At 40.6% G+C, this 22957-nt stretch overlaps 1 protein-coding gene across 2 annotated transcripts in view; it reads right to left on the bottom strand.

The window, feature by feature from the left end:
• GRM3 (glutamate metabotropic receptor 3) overlaps positions 1-21866 on the bottom strand; it is a 45253-nt gene extending 23387 nt beyond the window's left edge. Inside the window, exons 1-2 of one of the 2 annotated variants that reach the window (XM_061989234.1) lie at positions 21369-21866; positions 9147-10002 (exon numbers count right to left, since the gene is read on the bottom strand). In XM_061989234.1, the coding sequence (XP_061845218.1) occupies positions 9147-10002; positions 21369-21866 (1354 nt within the window). The remainder of the gene's footprint in view (positions 1-9146; positions 10003-21368) is intronic. The other variant, XM_061989242.1, reaches the window with a different exon arrangement.
• Positions 21867-22957: the final 1091 nt, after the last annotated feature.

Raw genomic sequence — 22957 nt, 5'->3', positions numbered from 1 at the left:
TGAGGCACGTTAACCTCTGCCTTCTATATATTGAGTGTTTCCAACCACCATTCAGATCACCACCATTTTTGGCTCTGTGCTGTTCTTCCCATGCCCTAAGGAGAGAGTAAGTACTGATGTGAAGATCCTACAAGCCAACTAAATTATCTTGACAATTATTTTGTTATTTATATGACTCAAGTTTAAGGACTTTTATTTGGTGACAATGTCATTTCAGGCTTAGTACTGAAACCCTATGCATCCCAAGAATGAGCTGATGAGGTGATCTTGACTTATTGCTCCATGGCTGGAGCAAGAAGTGAGAAAGCAAACCAAAGGATCACTCCTGTGTCTGACTCATGCTACAGTTAGGATTTTGTGGACATTTTTGTTAGAAGTGTCTCTACTTCTCATGTCCATGAATATGTTTGTTGTTTTGCCTGCATGAAGAATTTCAGTATTCGTTGTATTCACTTGTTATATCCTCAGATGAAATACACTTTCAGAGCAGGAAGAAGGAAACAAAAGGAAATGACTCACTCAGGTAACAGCAATGAATTATCTTTTTACATTATTTTTCTGTATCTGCTAACAAAATAGCCAGAAATATCGCAGTGATGCCAAAGCAGACATTCTCTGAGGCGCTTTCAGAAGTGTTTAGAAATGTGTCTGTAATGGATGTAACAGGTGAGGAAGTCAAAGAAAATGACCCTTAAAGACATTTGAGTCGCAGGTCCATCTAGTTTTCAGATGACAGGAGATGTGTAGAAGGTCAGTTTGTGAAGAGAACTTGTACATGAAATGAGTTTCTTCTCCATGAAAGTGCAGAGCTGATTGCTTTTTGAATTCTCCTTTACAAGGTAGGTGAGATTAAAAAAATTGCCTGAGTAATTTTTTTAAAGTAAAAGTCCTGACACTTGCATGAATAAAAAAGATAAATTTATGGCAAGAAATCCTTCAATTATTCCTCTGAAACTTCAAGCCTAAGTACTCCTTTTGATTCATAACATTTACAGAACAGGAAATACTTTGAACATTTGGGAAAAATATGTGTTATTGCAAAAATTTGCACAAAAGATGTTTTGAGGTTGGGTTGAGTTTTTTTTTCACTTTTAGATAGAGAAGTGTGACTATCACTGAGCTGGTTTTTTTCTGCATTGGGAGTAGAAATGGGCAAGACAAGCTTGAAGGGAATAGTTTAGGCTTTACAGAAAGCTGAAACAGATTCACATGCTCATGTGGGCTTAACAAGTACAAGTACAGGAGTCGGCTTGTGACAGGTTTCCCTGGAAATATGTTACATGAATGTGATGCAGGATTCAGACCAAGACCTGTGTCTAGGTTGCAGCACCAGGCTGGGCTGAATGTTGGTGTCACGTTAATGCAACTGTACTGGTTTGGTACCAGTTCCTGTTCAGTCAGTGTTAACCTGGGAATATCTTTACACTGTGCTCTACTGAATGAAGCAAATTTGTTTTCTGGGAATGTGGTGAAGTTGAAGTTATTTCAGGAGAAAAGAGAGTTTTCTACAGATTATGCAGAGTTTTGGTAAAAATAACAGAACCTTTAGTTATCTTTGGGATTAGATATCTTGCTTTGTGACTTTAAGTAGTCTTCATCACCTTTCTAAAAGTCCAATTTTCTCAGGGTCTCACTGGAAGTCCAGGACACACCTGGATTACTCAAAACAGTAATTCAATTTCCCAGTGTGTCACATTGTCCCAGTGTGTCCTTGTGCAATCTCCTCCTCATGTTCTTGCCCTCATCCTGATTAACACTGCTGTGCTCTTGTTCTGAGGACCTTTGTCAGCCTCTACGGTAGCACCTCAGCATTCAAGTGAGACTAACTGAGATTATTTCTTGAAGTGCTGAAGAGTTCTTCCATAGCAGGTAACAGAGAAGAATTTAGTTCTCCCATTGACTTTTAAGAGCCAAGTTAAATGCTAAAATGTAAAGGGTAGGAATCCTGAACCAAACTCTTTTCTCTTTCAAGTCACAAGGATAATAAAATAAACTTGACATTTTTTCATCTATGTATGGATGTCTTCCACAGGTAAATTTGCAGGAATAATAACACTAGTACAATGCCATGGAATGTTCTGAGTTGTCACTCTGTTGCAGAGACCAGTGTGACTGGAAAAGTGAGTGTTCACAGTTTGGGGATGGAAAGAAAGGCTGTAGAGTCTCCCTGCTCCTCTGAGCACTTTGACTGTGCAGACCCTCTGTTTGGGATTCACATGACATTTACCAGTGAAACAAAGGATGAAATAATGATTATAAAACAAGCAGCAGGGAAACACAGAAATCTGTGATTTAGAGAGCTTAGGTTACTGGGCCTTCTGTCTCTTAAATATGTGATCTGAAGGAAAATAATTGCTCAGTTTTTCAATCATGTGTGCCATGCACACCCACATGGGCACTGCACATTGCAGGGATTTATAAAATGCCCCTAAACCACATTATTAATATTACAAAAACAACTGACTATAAGTTACAAATGAAGCCCAGACTCTATAAATTTGCATTCCGTTTTTCACAGTTCAGCTTAAATGGTGGATTTTCTAAATACTCAAGTAAAGGAAACTGAGATGGAGAGCTATTTGCTGTTTTAGGGATGTCAAAGAACTTTCACCTCAATAGTCTGCTGCAACAAGCTTGGGGCCATCTCTGGTGTGTTTCCTTAGACTTTCCAGGGATGGCACCTATCTGAGTAAAGGCCAAAGGCAACATACTTCCAGGGTCTTCCTGAGGACTATGAAGAAAAGTTGCTGCAGCTCTGTGTATTGCTAATTTGCATTTCTCATCTCTTTGCTTATGGGACCTCAGCACTCAGGTCAGATGGGAGAGTGGTGACAGCAGGCAGTGGTGGCAATAGTTACAGTGGTGGTAATAGTGAACACATCTTATGAGAAGTGTCTGAAGGAATTGTGGTTGTTTAGTCAGGAGAAGAGAAGGCTGAGGGGAGACATGATCACTCTGCAGCTCCCTGAAAGGAGGTTGTAGCAAGGTGGAGATTGATCTCCCAAGTAACAAGTGATAGGACAAGAGAAAATGGCCTGTAGTTGCCCCAGAAGAGGTTTAGATTGGAGATTAGGAAAAACTTTTTCAGTGAGAGGATTGTTAGGTACCGGCACAGGCTTCCCAGGGAGATGGTGGAGTCACCATGTAGCTGAAGTGTTGAGGGATGTGGTGGGTTTGGCAGTGTGAGGTTAGTGGTTGGACTTGATGATCTTAAAGGACTTTTCCAACCAAAAATATTCTATAGTGTCAGTGGTGCCAGCAGGTAGAAGTGTGTTGCTCACAAGTGAGATGGGAAGCAATGGTCCAGCACACCTTGGCCTCTGCTGCTGGACCTTATCTCAAGAGACAAGAACACAAGTTAATCTCTGCTCCTGCTCTCTCAGGCCAATTACTGTTAATTAGTACTAAATGAGAGCAAGGGAAAGTCAGCATTTTATGAGAGTCTCTGGCTAGATAACAGACATCATTAACAGGTAGGTCACTGACCTGCCATCATGGCAAGAGAAATTTTAATGAAAATTATATATGGAAGCTGTGCTGTCGAGACGGCAACATCTGTGTCCAGCTGCCGGTCCCAGTATCCTGATTACATGATGCAGTGTGTGAAACACAATATATCCTGGGTGCAACTTGAATTGTTTGCCATTGTCATACTTCAAGCCTAAACTAGAGGATGAAAAGGTTCCATACTATACATTTCAACCAGTTTACATCTACAAAGCCCTGAGCAACTTGGTCTGATCTTGCAACTGACCCTGATTTCAGCAGGGGGTTGGACTAGAGACCTCCTGAGGGCCCTTGCAACCTGATTTTAACTTTAAGATTCTATATCCTATGAATATATATTATAGACATATTTTTAATATATGTGTGAAAATATGCATGTATATAAAAAAGTACATAGATACATACTGAAAACTTCAGAGGTAAGCAGAGATTTCTGCCTAGGAGCCTCTTGGATTGGTAAATTTGCCCAAAGGAAGGGAACTGTAGATTCCCATCAGCAGCTGGGTCTGCAGAGACGCAGACGGAGTAAGAAGAAAGTACAGGGGGTCATCAGGAAAATCAGTCTGTTAAAATCGCGCTGCAGGTCTATGAGTGTAACTCCTATATAGAGAAGTATAGGAAAACACTGCAGGTTCAACTGTTTCTCTGCTTTGAAGTAGCAAGTCCCAATTGTGCTTTTAGAAACTGTCCTTTTGTTGCCTTCGGGGTTTTAAATGCTATGAGACATTTGTGCCCCCATGAAAAAGGCAGTAATTTTTCCTATAAATCCTACACACCTTTTTTGGGTATATTTTTAATGAAAATCTTGGGAAACTCACTCTGTGTTTTCTTTAGCTTCATTGGGCACAAATCCATCATGAATTACACTGTTAAAACTCTTATGATTAACAAGTTACTAGATGCCTTCTACCCATTAAAGTTTTACTTTCAGTTGAACGCAATGTTCTGGTTTACTTTACAAGTAAACATCACAAGGAAGGTGAGCAGGACCTTACAGTTGACTCTATGTGCTGGAGGTGAAGGGGATCTGACCTGATGAGCTATAGATTGTGACAGTAGATGAAAAATTTTGTGGTCTGTACTTCCTACAAGTTTGGTGGGACACTGAAGTTCAAAGTGAACTTTTGACGGGTGATACTGTTGTGCTCAGAAGAGAGGTGACATCTGCCTGTTGCAGACCCTGACTTTTAAGGTCGTTTGAGCTTGAGTGAAACAATGGTCTGTGAAAGTACATTCTCATCACAGAACTCACCATCACAAAGTGTTCAAGACCAAATGAGAAGGTGAGTTTGTGTTTATGCTTCATATTATATGACTGCTGACCAAGGCAGAGTGGGGAGGGAAAAAAGAAAGAAAATAGACCACACAGAAACTTAGGACTGGGCAGGAATAAAAATTTTGTCATCAAGTCCAAAGGACAAAAGGGAACAAATGAGATCTGACTTACAATTCTTTTCTCATTTTGAGTAGTCATTCTGCTTAGCCACAGGGGAGAATTATGTCCAGTATAAATTAGGTTTGATGATATAGGCTTTGTGATAGAAGAGCTGGGTTTCTGAACATAAAACAGGGAGGGACATTACAGTGACTCTTGTAGCTATGGAGGAAGAAAGGGATAGGAAAACACAAAGTGCTATAAAATTCTGTATTCCCTAAAATTTGTAATGATCTATTTTCCAGAGTTACTACCTTAGCCATACAGCTTCTGCCATTTGCTGTGGAGGTTCAGGAAGCTGCAGAGACAGGTGGACATGCATACACTCCTAAACCTAAACCCCCTCTGCCCATATGCTCCCATACCAGACTCACAGCAGTGTTAGTGCTGCAGTGCTATTATCCCTCTAACTGTACAGCTGGAAAAGCTGGATCCCAGTCCCACGCTCTGGGATGAGAAGGCTTTCATCCTGCACAGCCAGCTCAGCACCCCTGGGCCAGATGGAGCTAACTCTGGTCCTTGAATGTCATTACTGTCCTTCCTTACTTGTGGCCAACCTGAAACCGAACACCCTGGAAAAGCAGCTATACCACATAGCAACATGTGGGGCACAGCTGTGGAGGACTCTTTATCCCGAAGGATGGACACCCCTTTCACACTTCCCATGCCAATGTTCACTGTCTTGGAATATGGCAAGTGTTGTGAGGCTTGCAATAGCTCTGTGGGCAGTGATAACACTGCTTTTCTGTCTCATCCTGGTGACTCCAAGGAGCTAAACCAATTAGCAGAACTGCTTGCTGCACTAGCCCCTCTGATCCTCTGAGGGAAGGAGGCTCCTGGATACATGGAATTCTGACTCATGTTGGGATTCATCCCTGGATTAATAGCGCTCCCAAGAGTTCCCTCCACATGCTGTCTTACATCAAGCAATGGCTAGATGCTAGTTTACCCTGTCCTGTCTCCCATGGAGTTCTTTACTTTTGTTCAGTAGTTCTTTGTTCTTCTGGTAATACAAACTAACAGCCTCTTGAACCAGCATCTCTTTATCAGCAGAAGAGCATCATGATTCAGAACATCAAGTGCTGCCCTTGTGCACCGAGGAGGAAACAGAGAGTATGGGAAGATCAAGAAAATGAACCAGCCTATATCTCTTTGAAAAACCAGATAAGCACTGAGATGGAGTGAGTGCTTTTATCTAGAGGCTGGGGTTTGCATTCTCAGATCCTGCTGCTGGAAGAGGAATCAGGCATAGGTGTCTCTTTTCTCCCTTACTGAAAAGACTCAGAATATCACGACATTTGTCATACACATCTTACTGACTTGCAGGAAAATTATGTGCTCAGGATATCTCACAGACAATAAGGAATGAAATCTCATCCTGCCTTAGTGCCACACTGCAGTTCTATGGAGTTATTTCAATTCAATGAAATAGGAGAAATAAGTAGAGCTACAGAGATGTTAATGCAGTACTCATCCCACAGCTTGTCAGCAGCAGTGGCAGCACTAGAGTTCACAAATTCTGGCCAGTCCTGTGCTCCAACCCTGCTGTTAGCTGATCCCTGTGTATTTCCATACAGAACCGATGATTGCTGTGCCTGAGAGTCTCATTTCAGGCCTTCACCTAAACGACAAGTGAAAATCTTAGTTGCTCTATGCTCCACCTGTAGTCAATAACAAGAGATGTAGGTGCAAATTATATCACATGTGGGCTGAACAGAGTTCCATAAGTGCCGATCTCCTTCATTAACTGTAATCAGAGACGAATCAAAACTAATTCAAGTGTGTGAGATAAATGTCTAAAATTGCACAGTCCCACATTAGTCTTACAAATGCAACTGAGACTGGTGTGTTTGAAATGCACCATGGGCTGTTCCTAGAAACTGGGAAGATACATTCAGCGTGATTTGTCAGATTTCTTCCATAACAAGCTGCAGGTTTATGCATGCAGGGCTCATCTATTTGTACCTCTGCCTTTTGGTAGAGGAGATGCTACTTAAATGTAGCACATAGCTGTTTGCATATGTGTATATATGGTTATCACCATTGTTCTGTTTCTTGCCTGCATCCTTTGGGTGAGTGTGGATCACTACCTCGACTAAAGAAGAGAGAAAATTCACAACCTTAGTTGCAGTGTATCTGATGGGCCGGTAGCTTCCATAGTATGAGAGCATCATGGATCAACTCTAACATGCAGCAGGGTCCTGACATTGTATTAACAACACACACAGAGACTTTCTTCAACCAGAAAAGAGCAAAGGTGAATTCCTGGTCGTACAGAAATGACAAGACTTGTATATATTAAAATTTCACACCTTTCTGAAGGGAAGAAGGCATAGGAGATTAGCTGATTCTCTCACTACATAAAAATCACTCATCCCTTTCAAAATCACTAACGTTAAAACACGGATTCACATCACAATGGAAGAACTGATAATAAAGAAAGAGAAGATGAGCAAATCATGCTGGAAGTTAATAACAACTTCTAAGGCACAAAGCCAGTGGAAAAGAACTTCACAGGTTTTAAACTGGAAATGAAAATTAACTGAAGCTAAAGCTCTTCAGTGTTTCAAAGGTTTCCACATTGATTTTAAAACAAAGTAATTAGGTGCAAAAAAGAACTTTCTGTTTTAAAATTTCAAAATAACAGGCTTTTTTTTTTTTCCAGCTTGAACAGAGTACAAAAGATATTTCAGTCAAAACAAAAATGCATTTTTCTGGATGTATGTAGATGAAAAGTTTCCTGGAGTTTTGATCAAAGAAAATTGTGGTTATTTTGATTTTATGTCTAAATACTGAGAGTGAAAATGCTTGGGTGCTTAAAAAATCTCTGCATGACAGAAAAATGATTAGGAATAATGTACTGGAACCAAGATTGTTTAATGACAGACTAAATCTTGACTCTATTAAGAGTATTTGCATTTAAGCCCATAAAAATACCTGGAGTGTCAGAAAATATTTCAAGATAATTGAAGCCTAAGTTATTGAAGTGCCCATTCATTTTGGTAGGTTGATACTGTCTTCGAGTGTCTCCATAGCAGGGGCAGAAGCACACTGTACACCACTGCCATCTATTTTGGTCAGTATGCCTGGATGCAGATTTTGTGCAGTGCTGTGCACCTAAAACCGTTTGATGTAAACTGTTTGAAGGCATTCAAGTGTCTCAGAATAAGCATAAGCAAAGGAGAAAACAGTTTCTAAGTATTAAATGCAGTGTGGAAAGAGAGCAGAAATTATGGTGCTTATTTTCCATAGTCTAAAGACTAAAAAGTTGTTTCATTCTGTCTTGTGATGTTTATGAAATTAGTAAATAAATGGAATGCAATTACAGCACAAGATATGATGTGTATACATTGCCTTTGTGTCTCTATAGGTCATGATATGGCAAGATCTGACGTAGCAGTATTTAGTAATTTGAAGCATCTCAACTTCCAGCTGTTCTCGCACTATTTTTATTTGTGATCAAATCTATATTACCAGAGCATATCCAAGATCCTGAGTCCTCCTGAATCCTCTCTGTTGCACAGACTGTCCCCATGAAGCTTGCTCATATGGCTGCCAGATCATCCGCTTCCTCTCCATGAGTCTCCTCTAAGTGTTTAGTCTTGCTTTTTATACTTTACCATGAGGCATAACGTGCTATAATGGCTAATGGCACTACTTCACATATTTAAATGTTTTATACTGATCTTGTTCTATGACAGGAATTATTGCTTTACTATTGCAAGGACACTGGCCATTGACCATGGTCTGGCTGTTATGTAAATTCGTAACAAAATGAGGAGGAGAAGGCCAAGTCTTGGCATAGGCATAGCAGGCAGTTGCCTAGTGTAGCAGGTGGTGAAATGACCATTGGCCTCCAGACATGTCCAGCTAAAGCCAAACTGGCAGCAAATGAAATGGAAGTTGATGTGTGGAAGTTTAAAGGATGGAGGGTAACATTTCCAAGACTAACTGTTGCCACCTCCACCTCTTCCTTCTGCTGGAAACAGGAAGAGCACCGAGTTGTTTTTTTTTAGGGCTCTCACCAAGCTCTCTGTCCTTTTTCTTTCTCCCTTCTTCTCACAGGAGTGGCCTTGCCTGGGTACCACTTTAGTCTGAACTGTGATAATAGGTGCTACTGGGAATTCAGCTAGCTTTTACCTGAGTGGTGAACACTTCATTAATTCCAATGACATTCTATATGTACCAAAAGAGAAGTTATTACCTGTAAAGTTTACTTTCAGGAGGTAATCTTTGTATAGCTTCCTGCCGTCCAAATGCTTCATGGCATCACAGAGTTTGGTGGTGTTTGGACACAGAGTCCTCTGCATTTTATGCAAGGCATGGGCCATTGCATACACAGCATTGACGACAAACATGATCTTGGATTCTTGCTCATAGTTGGAACTATTGATGGTGAAGTGCTTGTCACAAGCCTTTTTATGTGGTTTTCGGTTCTGGAGATTACACTGGAATTTTTGCTCCCAGAAGTCCTTAAACCAGGGGTTACGTCTGTTATTGTAAGGGCTGAGGCTTTGGAAATACTTGTCAAACTCTTTAACTGGATGGGAAGCAAGTTCCAAGGTTATCGCTCCAGAAGCTATGTGCTCATTGCCCTTGACGATACTCTCTTGTGCTCCCCATCCATCACTAGCAATCCAGGTAAAGGAAACGTTGAAGCGGTTGGCAGCTGCAATGAGCTCCCGAGAGTCATCACCTCGCATGAAGAGCACCACGACTCTGGCGTTGGGTTTCTGCAGCAGCTCCCTGATCACCCCGTCGTAGGACTTCCTGATGTTGGACCGGCCCACTTTCTCAGAGGTGGCGATGCAGATGTTGCGGAGGCGAGCTTCCTGCTCAAAGGCTTCGATCCCCGTCTCCCCGTAGTCTCCTTCCGAAGCCACCGTTGACACGTAAGTCCAGTTGAAGTACCGTAGGATTTCAGCCATGGCTTTTGCTTGGTAGAAGTCAGGGGGCACCGTCCGTGCAAAATAGTCGTAGCGGGATTTGTCGCTCAGCTTGGCGCTGGTGGAGGCGTAGCTGATCTGGGGGATCTGGAAGAGTCTGAGCAAATTTGCCACCTAGACAGAAGGGGAACAACACATTTTTAAAGCATGGTATTTATAAAGCTGAACAGACAAATCTAGGGAACAGATAAACAGTGTTTCTTAATGAGGTGTTCTGATGACCTCAGATTACGGATGTTGACAGAGGACCTTGATGACACACTGGTGAGAGAAGAGCACTGTGCATCTGCAGAACAGCTGCTCTACCAATCAGTTAATTCCCAGGGTCTTACTGGGACTGTAATGGACCTATTATTTCTGTCAAACTGAGTCTGTTTAAACCAATATAGAATTTGACTGAAATGAACAATATGTATCAGTCTCCTTACTGGGATCTGGGGATTTGCATGCCTGTCCTGTTTCGAGTGTGATTCATCTTCTCCAAGACTCAATGTATTTGATAACCAAAGGTACTAATAAGACATACATTTCTCTTTCATGCAAATATCAGAGATATACATGTTTGAACCTTTGACAGAACTCTCTGACCTCACTTATTCAAGCTCTGAGTCCCCACCTCTTCTACTTTTTATTCCTTTAGATCCTTTCTTTTCCAACCTGTTCTGGCTGTAGTCCTCCTGAGACATCATATTTGTTGCATGTTAGTACTTCTTAAGTGCTACACAACATCATGTAGACCTACAGCTTTCACAAATAATAAAAGCTTTTAATAATCTTTAATTGCTCTTCTGGTGTGATTTAGGTGGGCCAAACTCTCTTGGCTTGTTGTTTTTTTGTTGTTTTTTTGGGTTTTTTTTCATGTGTTGCTAATATTGCCACATCTACTCTGTTGCTCTCATAGAATTGTAGCTCCTGGCTATATGTGGAAAGAAATGATAAAAAAGTTATGGCATATTTTCCTATGATTGCTTCTGAAATGACAAAGGGAAGACTTTGGAGTTCTGCTCTTGGTGAGTGGAAGTTGTGTCCAGTGAATTCAATTTAAAGCTGATATTGGAGTACAGCCTAAGAAAACCACTTCAAAAGTAATAGTGTACTTGAGATTCCCAAGGGAAACTCATTAAAAATTGCCCAATCAATTAATTTTTCACATTTTCCCTAGATGTTTCTCTGACCACAGATTACGTCTGTGAGATTTCAAAGGGAAAGGGCTGTTTTGAAAAAAAATGTTGTGGAACAAGACAAATTTTAAAGGCTCAGATGTCAATAGCAAAATTGTCTCTGAAAAATACTGCTCCTCCCAAAAATTGCTTTTCAGCAACCTATAACTCTTGGGGTTTTATAGATTTTGATTCTGTCTTTTCCATAATGTAGACTCTGGACCAGTGTCTCTCTGTGGCTCAGAACCATTGTATGCTGCTGTAACCTCTTGTCCAGGCCAGACTACTGCCTAACCATAGATCCACAGTGCCTTTCACAACCACCTGGGCTATCTGAAATGGGGGATTTGAAGAGTTCATATCCTATTGTACTTGGGCACCTGTGAAATGCAGGTGGGATGTCATAGCATCTCAGGTCTCTAGGTGTCTCTATTGGGGAGATACGGCATGTCTTCATAAAATAAAAGACTCACTGTAGTTCATTTTAGTTTAAATCAAAATAAAGCGTCTTCTACACTGCTAATGCCCTGAGGTTTTTGCCTAATGCCCTGAGATTTTACCTGTGAGTATAGGCACATGGCTGGGATGGGCTTTGGCTGAACAAGTTGCTGCCCCTTGGGAAACAACTGACACATCCTTAAACACCTTGCTAGGTGGTAACAAGCACTAAACTGAAAATGTGGGATTCATACTGGAAATGTGGGATTTTATTTCCCTTGTGGTAATTTAAACAAATACCTTCAAAGCAACAGGGTGGGCTGAGAGGCTTGTTTTGTCACCAAGGTGCAGTGGATGCTTTGAGCATTATGAAGCCTCTGGGGCTTTGTAACTTTTGATGCCATGCCCACGTAACCCACATAGTTTGGTTCAAATGTTCTCACTCAAAAAGAGCACTTGGATTTAGTAATAAGAATGTCCTCTGTGTAGCTATTCCAGAACATTTCCTGCAGAACCGTGTGGGCTGTAATTGCTATTCTTGCCTCAGTTTATTCTAGCAGGAATTACTTTACTTGAGCTAAACCATAATAAGGATATGCATACACATCAATCTGGATTTTTCCCCTCGAGTTGGCTTAAAAAGAAGCCCATTTCCTAGCTAAAGCAACACCTTTCTGCATGTAGCCAAGCCTTTAGCTCATAGAAAGATACTCCTTAAGAAGTTCAGTAGCTTTTCTATTGTTTTTTATTTCTTTTAGTCTACTCAGCAAAAGTATCCGTATGCAGGGAAACAGAACTACACATGCATTTCACAGGGAGGCCCTGAGACCTGGAGGTCACAACACTTCTTAGGATCCCTGCAAACTGTCTGCAATTCTGCTTCCTGAGCTATGAGGAGAAAAATGCTTTTCTGTGGCAATGCTGATTGCTGTGAAGATGTCCAGATGGTAGGCCTTTCATAGACCAAAATTAAAAAAATATAAGAAAGACTGGTTAATCATAGAGGATAGTGACCCAATTATCCCTGAGAACTGTGACAGATTATAGAGCCCAGAGAAGTTTTATCTGTTATTAACTCTAATTAGGACACTCTTCTAGAAGATGGGGATTTTCTGTAACTTTTTACTATCTTGATTTTAGGGACTAGTTTTTCAAAAGGACTCAGGTCTCACACATTTAGCTGCTGCAGGCAGTTACAGTACAGTCCCTTTTTCCAGCTATTTCCATACCAACTGAAATACCTGATTCTGAAAATTAGATCCTGATTAAACAAGCAACAAGATAAGGGCATAGGTAACAGTTTCTGGAGAGGAGCTGATATTTAAGTCTATGGCTACTCTGCAGTGCCCCAGTGTAGTGCAGGACAGTGCAATGTGAACCAGAGTTGCGTCCACTGAGATTGAGCTACCCAAAGCATACCTACACTGTAGCTTCATGCTGCCTTGAGATGTGTGCTACAGATTCAAAACTGCAGTGTAGATCCAGCTTTTGCTAAGCAAAATAATCTGTTTTGGCAAAGCTCCAGGCAGCAGTTTACACAAGCCATGGTGCATGCAATTAGAGCCTGCAATCTGTCTGTTGGCACTTAAGAAGCAGTAGTAGCTTGTTTGGCCCTTTTTTTTTGCTATCAAAACCAGTGGGTTTTGCAGATACACAGCACCTTTGAAAATAGTCTGGGAGTTCTGTATCTGCAACCTAAGGCAGCTACTTTGCACAGCTTGCTGTGAACAAAGTGAGAGCGTGTCAATCCAGTCAGATTCTGATGTGATGGGAAACTTCTATTTGTCCTCATGCTGCTGGGTTTATTAGTGTAGTCACTGTCCTGTGCTAAGGTGTCCACTTCCCTAAAAACTTGTCTCTCACCCAGACGCCAGGACAAACAGTGGTTCTTAATGAGCTGTCCAGCATGAGCACGGCAGAAGGTCCAGTGTGAGCTATGTTCCTCTATAGGGAAAGACTGCACTAGTAAATCCTCCAAATTAAGTGACCAGGGCAGTGCCAGAGGAGACTGATGTCCCTCTCACGACATTGGAGCCATATCTGTCACTTCTGCTTCTCTGTGCATCAGGGACAGTACAAATACTTGAGGGAAATTGGCAATCTAGTTTATAACACCAAAAGTGGCTTCCTAATACCTTTCTACAAGGAGCAGTGAATTAGATACAGCTATCAAACATGTGAATCTGGCTTCTGAGTAAATTTCAGGCCATTCAAGACTCGTGGTGATAGATGGGGTCAGATAAGTAACACCTATATATCTCAGAAACTCATATATGGATTTACTGAATCCCATCGAGCATTTTGCTTGTCCTCTGTAGGGCTTTCTTTTCTGGCAGCAGGATTTATTCTGATGTTTTTGATTAAAATTTCCCTTCTTCACAGCCCAGAGGCTGTTACATGGGTTGTTTGAATGTGTACAGGTCTGGGGAGCACAGGAAACACTTTGGGGAAAAAAATAATCTGAAAAGTGTTAGAACACATAGGGTTTCTTCAACACAACACACAAGTGTGTATCACACATTTGTTGGACAGAAGAGGACCCCTGTTAGATGACACTGCTCTCTGCACTTCTATAATTTTACATGAGAATCTCATGGCACTTAATATGGTTTAATAAATTTGATTTCACAGAGCTCCTTTAAGACAGGCAAGAGCTCCTGTGGTGGTTTTGAACAGACAATAAATTAGGCTGCTGAACAGAATGGGATTGAGGTAAAGGAGGTTTGGCTCTATTGAGGAAGTGGAGAAATCCCTGTCTGTGAACTGCAATCTGTCCTAACAAAAAATCAGTAGCTGCCTTTGATAACCTGAAAAAGTGTTCCTATTCATGAGGATAAGTTGTTTGCCTAGATTCTCACAGTAAGACGATGGCAAAGCCATGTTCTAAGGGTTTTCTCATGTCTGGACCATTGCTATAACACAAGACCTGAGCTTTTGCTTTGAAGAAAGGTGTGCTGCTGCCAGTGTTTGTTGTATCTGGTTTCTAAATGATGGTAATCTACAGTATGGGCTTTTTCTTGTCATATAAGCAGTTGTAAGTCAAATTGCAGCTAAAGCATTTGCTCCAATACTTTTTTTTCTTACTTGACTTTTTTTTTCTTAAATCCAAAAATATTTTAACCAAATTGTAGCTGCAAGTGTAATTTTAGAAAATCAGGAAAGAAGCATTGGTTCTGAATGGGCTGAGGTGAGGGTATGTGATCAGTGGTGGACATAAAGCTAATGTAAAGAATAAATCAAGCACACGTTTCTGGTCAGCTGCCTACATTGACCTGTACATCTTTTCCATGCTTCCAGCTCCTGGCTTGCAAGATTTACGTCAACTTAGAATATTCCTTCATTCAAGTTATAACTGTTTTATAACTTCCATCCTCTTGTCATACATCTTGGTAAAGACACTAGCTTTGTCTTCTTCAGAAGCAACTCATAGATACTGAAAAGCTGATATAGTTTCCCATCGAACCTTCTCTTCTCCAGGCTAAACACACCCAGGTCTTTCCATCTCTTCTTGTAAGGCATGTGCTCCAGACTCCTCCCCACAATCATCTCTGTATTAACTAAATGTTTCTTTTATTGGGTAATACAAAGCTGGACATAGTTTTCCAGATGTGCTCCAGTTACAACAGAATAAATACAAGTAATAATTTCAATTTATCACAGTTTATTATGTTATAGTAGTGTTCCTCAACAAAATTCCTTCCAAAAGATAACTCAGGAAAAAAGCAATTAATTATCAAACAAATAAAAATGTCTGGTTTTTGTGGGGTTTTTTTTGAGGGTGTGGAGAGAAGACAACATTGTTTTTTGCCTTGCTCTTCTGAAAATTTTGCCAATGAAGCTGGGAAAAATACAGCTAAATATTTGCAACAGTCATATCCAGAGAAGTGGTGTTTGAACAGTGAAATAATTGCATCTGTGAAATGAACATCAAAAATAGGGAATTCTGTCAGAATAACATCTAGAATTTCTGCATAGGACTTTGGAAATTCTTCTCATATGCATGCCCTATGTAATCAAAAATAAGCCAAGAAGAACATGCAGAGAAACATTGTACTCTGAGAGCTTTGGAAACCTCTTTTTTCTTTTTATTCTTCCTGCAGGGGATGACACAGTGAGCTGTTGCATATGTACTCTTCCTCTATACTGCATTAACTGTTGAAGTGAAGGTAGCTGAGCACTAAGCTGGCTCAGTGAGAAGTGATCTGTGAAGAACTTGCTCTGCATGGGAACTGCAACTCTTCTCTGAGACTAGGTAAACCCAACTGTGAGCGAGTCATGTCACATTTACACATGATGAGAAAAGAGTCTAAAGCTGAGGTTGATGGCTCTAAAAGCATGAAATGGCTTCTGAAGTTAAAAGAGCTATCTGATAAATATGGTTATTTAAGGCTCATTAACTGACGCATAAGTTCTAGTCAGAAGGGGCAGAACAAATGTAGGTGATGTCAAGCTGTCCCTAATTAGTTCCTATTTTTTGCCACTTTCTCTTGTAGTTCTCTTCTTTACCACTTGTAATATGTACGGTAGGGCGTCTTCCTTCTTACCTGTGATCTCATGGGTTACTTACTTATCTCTGTAAAATGGTATCATTTCCCCTTGGCAAAAGTAGAAAATGCTCACAGCAAAGGAAAAAAAAAATCCTAAATGTAAATCAAACAGAGTGCAAAGGAATCAGGTACCTTGGGATTGTCAAACAAGCCAGCCAGAGGGAGGTACTCACGTTCCTTTGAAATCTCTAGGAAAGACATGTCCAGTGCCTTTTGGGCATTTTGGAAACCTCAGCCCAGTGGCTGTTCAGTTTCTGAATGTGAAATAGAGGAACAAACAGCAAGGATTTGTCTGAGAGGTAGCAGAGGGAGAAGAAGAACAGAGATAAAAGAGGGAAAGAGTTTAAAGGAGCCATCAGGAAGTCAGAAAGTGCATGTGTACCTGAAATGCTAGTGGAAAGTGGCCAGTCGCACAGAATAGATCTTTTAATAAGGATCTGGTTTAGTTTTACAAGCACAAAATCACCAGAGGCTGTTGCTATACAGTTGAATCCAAAGCACCTCTATAAGCATGGCACAAATGACATATGGGGTCTGTGGTCCCTGGTGAACCCCTGCAGCTCCCTACACATTTCTCCTTCTTATACCTCTGTTAGGTCCATGCACAGGGGCACACAGACCGAATGTTATGGGGGATATATTTTGCATGTAGTTCTAAGGAACTTGCACTTTTTTTCAGTGGTTATGTAACTCACAAGTTATTTTTTGGAAGATGCTTTATCCTTGAAAGAAGGAAATGGAGGTGATTAGCTTTCAGGCTCCGTGAGCCCTTGGCAGACTTGTGTGGCTAAGGAGAAATGACAGCCAGGAAAACATTGCCAGTAAAAGAGTACATATTCTGAATGTAATGCCAGATGGTCACTCAGAAGAGAGGCCTCAGCTTTTGTGAGAACAGTAACACACCTTTAAACCTTCTCCAGTGGTTTTGCTACAGTTTATTTGAGACATAGCAAGGAATTCAATAGAAGACAGATGGATACTTCTTTCTACTCTGCCACTTTTTCTCGATGAGGCTCTCTAATTTGGGAATGACTTTCATGACCTTGATCTGGAGGTCTTGTGGAGTGATGAAACTTTAAGGAAACTTTATGGAGGGCTAAAGCTCCACATCAACAACAGTACAGTGGATATGTAAATGCAAAGCCCAGCCCACCTGACAGAATGTCTTATGTTTCTAAGAGTTGATTGTGGGAAATGGACCTTAGTCTTCGTTTTCAGAAGATGGGTCCAATTTTCAGATGCAGAGAAGAAAATATCCAATTCTTGAAGAATAGTATTGCTGCTTACACACGCATACTCCTGACAGAGCTGACCTAAGCATGGCTTTTGGATTAGCTGTGCAGGTGCTCCTGACAGTGCTTTTTTCTTATCCTTTTTACAATGTCATTGAACATCTCCAAGGAAAATATGTTTGAAATTTCTGTTGTAAACTAGTAGAGTGTGGGTAATGTGGCTTGAATGAAAAGCCATGAACCCAAAATAAAATCTCCAGACTCTGGAGATGTTACCTCTTGATCCTAGATTCAGCTCAGGTCAGAATTTCATTTCATGAAAACAGCTTTTTCTTGCATGAGCTGTTCCATTGACTTAGAATTCTGGCTTGAGTTTTGAGGGATCAAATGCTGTGCAGATTGGGCTCACTGCTAATTTAAACACAACATCTGAAAGCTAATTATCCAGATCATCATTAACGATAATAGCCTAGTCTGACCAGAAATAATTAAGCATTCTGCATTCTCTTGTTGTTTTTAGTCTCTGCAAAAAGTGCCTATCGTGCATACTGACTCAGTGGGGAAGGTGTTCATTGCTGATTTACCAGCAAATTCTTTTTTCCTTGGTGGAAGGATAATGAAAGAAGCAGGGTTCTCACAGCAGGAGCATCATGAAGTGATTTGGCAGACAGCTGTCCAGACAAAAATCTGGAGAGGGAGGGGAAGAAAAAGTATGAAATACAAAGGCAGATTCATGGGAGGGAAAAAAAAGGCAGAAATCATTATTATCTGAATAGCTCAGTGTGGTTTATTTTAAGACTAAGAAACTGTGCTGTGGACTTTATGATGTTTATAGCTCTCAAGCAAAATACAAATGCTTGACAGGCCTGCATCTGGAAGCATTCAGCAATCTGAGTGTTGTTTGAAAGCAGAGGGAATGGAAATGCTCAGCCTTGCTCACGTGCCTGCTGAAGCGATTTGATGTTCAGCAATGGTGTGATCCCTCTTGCTACTGGAGCTACTCTCTGAGAGTGATTGTGTCTGAAATTTTTGAGGCACAGCCTCAAAATGCATGGTTTTAAAGCTTTGAAGTCTTTCAGTCTTCAGGCTTGAGTTTGCAAGGTAAATTATTCTTGATAAGGATTTTCTTTTGAAATAGAAGTTATGACTACTTATCTTAATCAGATGAACAGAAGGAGAGGTAGTGTGAAAAGAAAAGCTAGAAAAGAGAGACTGAAGGAAGGCTAATCTAACCTGTGTCAAGAGAAAGTAATAAACAATATTTATTTTCTAGCTGGAAAACGCTCCATGACACATTGAATGTTTTGTTAACCTATTCCTTTTTTTTTTCCTTAAAAGCTGTGTAAAAAAGTTCTTTACATTTGAACAACTATTGCAGCTATAAGGAAGCTGTGTAGATCATAGAACAATATCAGACATAACTGTTGTTTCACCATCCCTCATAAGTTTTAAAAGCAGGCGAAGATAGAGACATACAGACAGCCACACTGCCATTTTTCACATGTACTGAATGAGGAAGTCTCTTATTAGGACTTCAAATTTCTATCTGACAGCTCTTCCAAACACAAGATTTGGAATGTGAAGCATCTGCATATATTATGTATATTCAATATGCACTGTATCCAATGTGCTGCTTCAGATAGAGATTTAGTCTTATGTCAGTCATCACCACTGACTGGCTTCAGTGGGACAGATTGACAGATGTTGTGCAAGAGGCCTGAGGCCATTTTAGGAGTGTGGCATGGCTGTCTTGGGGTTTCTGGGAGGGAAGGAAATATCTGTACAATTTCCTCAGTTGTAACTACTTTTATGGATATGCCTTTTAGGCTACTTCATGTTTTCATGTCTTTTGGACACGCTTGAATTTAGAAACACACTTGAAATTAGAAACATATTTGAATTTAGGATGGACTGAGAAAGAGATTGACCACAAACACCCAAAGGTACAGCAAAACCACTGCCACCTCTCCACCAGTGGGACAGGGCAAGAATAAGATGTTTCCAAATGTTTTGCTAGCCTTGAGATACTTGCAGCTCTGGGAGTTACTGAGCCAGAGGTGATATCTGTACAGAATATCCTAATTTGTGCTAATCATTTCTTGCACTAACTTTGTTTTTAGCACCCACAACAACCTGTAATTTACCTATTCCATTAAACACACTCTTTGTCTGACTGGAAGATACAATAGATAATAATTTCCTTAACAGTCTGTATTGTCCAAGCTTTGTAGCTATCATTTATTCTCTTCAGATGTCTCTTTTACAGCCCTGGAACTTATTCTTTGTGCTCCAAGTTATCGAAAGTCACGTCCCTGCTGTGCTAGCTGATCTGCAGTGGGACAAAACCACTCCTAGTTTGTGAGATGGCTAGGGTTCCGTCATGCAGATACTATTCTCTTGTGGTATGGATAACTATTTGCCTGTGTATACCCTACTATGAATACACAGACAAGCCACGTACTGAAATACAAAAGGGAATAACATGTAATTTGTTGAAATGCTGCTTCTGTGATCATGCATGCCTCATAGAAACTGGCTGTGCTCCGAAGCTGATGGCATTTAATGGCTTGATGAGAGCAGTAGCCAATTCCCCAATGTACTTCTGACTGAAATGAGCTTTGGATGAACTCAGCCTGCTCATGAAACAGGTAAATGAAATCGAGCTTTCTCTCACTGCTGGGATGGTCTGTAGTACAGAAGAATATTTTTCTCTTTTGACCTTGAGGCAGTAATTAGGGCCTATATTCTGTATGGGAAAACATATTGCTCATAGTGGTCCAGCCCTTGTCAAGGTTGGAAAGTGGTCCAAGCCCTCATAGTGGTCCAAGCCCTTGGAAACCTACAGCTGACCATTAGGAAATAGATGCAGAGTTTTAGCATACCTGAATCCTGATTTAAGACACCAGTCATTTACTGTTGAGGATAATGTGGACTGGTTTATCTAATTTTACCCAAAATAGCTAGACATACATAGATTTTGCAGCTTCAGTGAAGCTAGGATGTAGTTTTGCTTGTGGCACTCTCATTGAGCTAGCTCTTGATCCACCTCACTGTCCTCTCATCCAATCAACACTGTCTGAGCATTCTGATGAGGATATTATGAGAGACAATGTCAAAAGCCTTGCGGAAGTCAAGGTAGATGACATCTGTTGTTCTCCTTTCATCTAGTCAGCCAGTTACGCCCTCACAGAAGGATAGTTGGAAGGATACATGGAGCATTTAACCTACCTGCAAGTTTACAACATTGCAAGCTATACATTACTCTCCAACACCCTATTGAGACTCTAGTTGGGATCAATATTGTAAAATCAAATGTTGCATTTACAATGTGCCAGAAGGAAGGAGCAAGATATGCTGAAGGTTTGTCTTCCATGCTGGACTGCTGACAGTGCTTACATTGTACTTTGCCAAGCATTTCCTGGCAAAAACTCAGTATGAACTATATATGGAAACAGAAGGAAACACAGCAAATTTAGAATTGATTCAGAAACTGTACGAACTGCGTGGGGTAATTGAGACTTCGTTCACTGAGATCAGTAGAATAATTTTCATTGGCTTTGGTTTGCTTAATTAGACACTAAAAACTCGCAATCCTTTGGGTCCGATGTAATTCAAGTTTCTGGCTAGTATGCCATTTTTATTTTATTTCAGCCTGGAAGTAAAAGAAGAGTTGTTATTTATTTTTTTTCCCATTTCATCTCTGTTGTTTAAATGACAAGTATTATGTACATGCAGCATGGCAGGCATATATATACTCAGGAATACAGGTGGTATAATTTGCTATTGATGTGAAAGCAAAGATCTGAACTTAGAGTTGTAAAAATCTTCTGCAATGCAAAGTTCAAAATGAATTCTAAGAACTTTGGAAACTTCAGATGCCCTCGGGATACACAATAGCTAGAGGTTTAAACTACAGCAAGTGTTTTTTAAAGAGTGATTCAAACTAATATAAATTCAGTAAAAATTACATGCTAGATTGATTCCTAAGGTAAAGTGACTGAGCTGATTGACAATTGCTTAATTGACAAACTCGTGTAAGCAGTGGTTGTCTCATGGAAATTGCAGACAAATGATTCTCACCTGATAGGGCTCCTGTGACTTACCTGTATGGAGACACTGCTATAGGAGCCACCTATGACCCCTGCAATGAGTAACGGTAAATTCTCTTGAATGGCATATGAGCCATCAGGGCACATATATTCTGTTTCATCCACCTTCGTCAAAGATGCCCTGACGAACTCCAAAGACTGTTCTAAGGCATATGTATCCCTGGAACATGTGTCCAAGATGTGAACTCCAAGCTTTATTCCTGGCAGCAAGTAGTTGTCTCTGTTGATTTCATCAATGGCAAACAACATGGCCTCCAAGCGCTGGATGCCTCGGTCTTCATTGATTCTCCCACATTCTTCTATCCCGGTGCCTTTTTCGTTGATTGGGAATAAGCCACCTAAGACCAAGTCTCCTTCTATCTTAATTTCCTTCCTTACAAAGCTGTGGTCACTTAGGGAAAGGAAAACTCCTTTGGAAAACAAAGCTAGCGCAAGGACTTGGAGTCTGGTGAACATCTTCATTGATCCTGTTTTAGCAGCTCTAAGAAACATTGATGGGAGCAAAAGCTCTTCAGTCCTTCTGACCCATTGCCAAGTTTGAAGTGCTGTCCCACAAGCCAGTGAAGAGCAAACCAGTGAGTCTTTCTGCTGGACCTCTAAAGAAGAGATAGAAGGAATTAGAAAGGGCAAAAGGAGAAATGAGATGTTACAAAACTTTTATCAGTAAAACATTAAAGAGCAGCCTTAAGAGATTGCTGGGTAGTATGGAAGGTAAGAAATAAATTTATCTCGTGTTCTTATTGAGTATCTTATTTCATTTGTTTCATAACTGGCTACAGGCTGAACATCTACCTTGACAGCTATGCACAAAGGCTGTAGACACATGGGATGATAGATCCAATGTTGACCATTGCTCAACAGTAAAACATTTTCCAAGGACAGAGACCACTTCTGACATTATTCTCATATCATTCTCTTATTCCATCCTCTCTCTTCTGGACTCGGAGTCTTATGTATTCAAATTCACTGTATCTCCAGCTGCTTCCAGCCTTACCTTAATTTTTTTTATGGGTTTTTATTTTTATTTTGTTTTTGGTTGCACAAACACAGCATTGTCTCCTTGCTGTTATTTTCTGCTGAATTCAGTATTTGATCTTTACCTGACTGTTCCTACCATGATTACCTGGCAATGAGAGGATGAGAGAAAGCTCTTGGTGCTTTACCTCTATTTTCGGTCTGTTTGAAACTCAGGAGAAGCCCTGTTTGGCCAGGGGGAAACTGAAGGCTATGTCTGTAATAGCAATGCAATAAAGTCCATGTCATAACATTTAACTGTTAACATGCACCCTAGGATGATTTTGACTCAGGTAAACTAGTGTTTTTCTACATGGTACCTGGGCATGCTTCATGGACAAGCAGAGACCAGATACCATTCCCAATAAACAGTTTCAGTGTGTCCACAGTATTTTGGCCATTTCATGCTGGTTGGCATCGCCAACAGAGGATGGTCTGTAGTCCATTTAGATATTAGTACTGCACATTTGGATATTAGCAAGTCACTTTACTAAGTGACCCACCAAGGGTACCTGTTGTGTGGAAGGCCTGGAAATGGAACCTGACTCTCTATCAAATGCCTAATCACA

The sequence above is a fragment of the Colius striatus genome, chromosome 1 (genome assembly GCF_028858725.1).
Source record: "Colius striatus isolate bColStr4 chromosome 1, bColStr4.1.hap1, whole genome shotgun sequence".
NCBI classification, from domain to species: Eukaryota; Metazoa; Chordata; class Aves; order Coliiformes; family Coliidae; genus Colius; species Colius striatus.
Note: the sequence above shows the minus strand (reverse complement) of the source record. Positions and strands in the feature narration are given on the sequence as shown.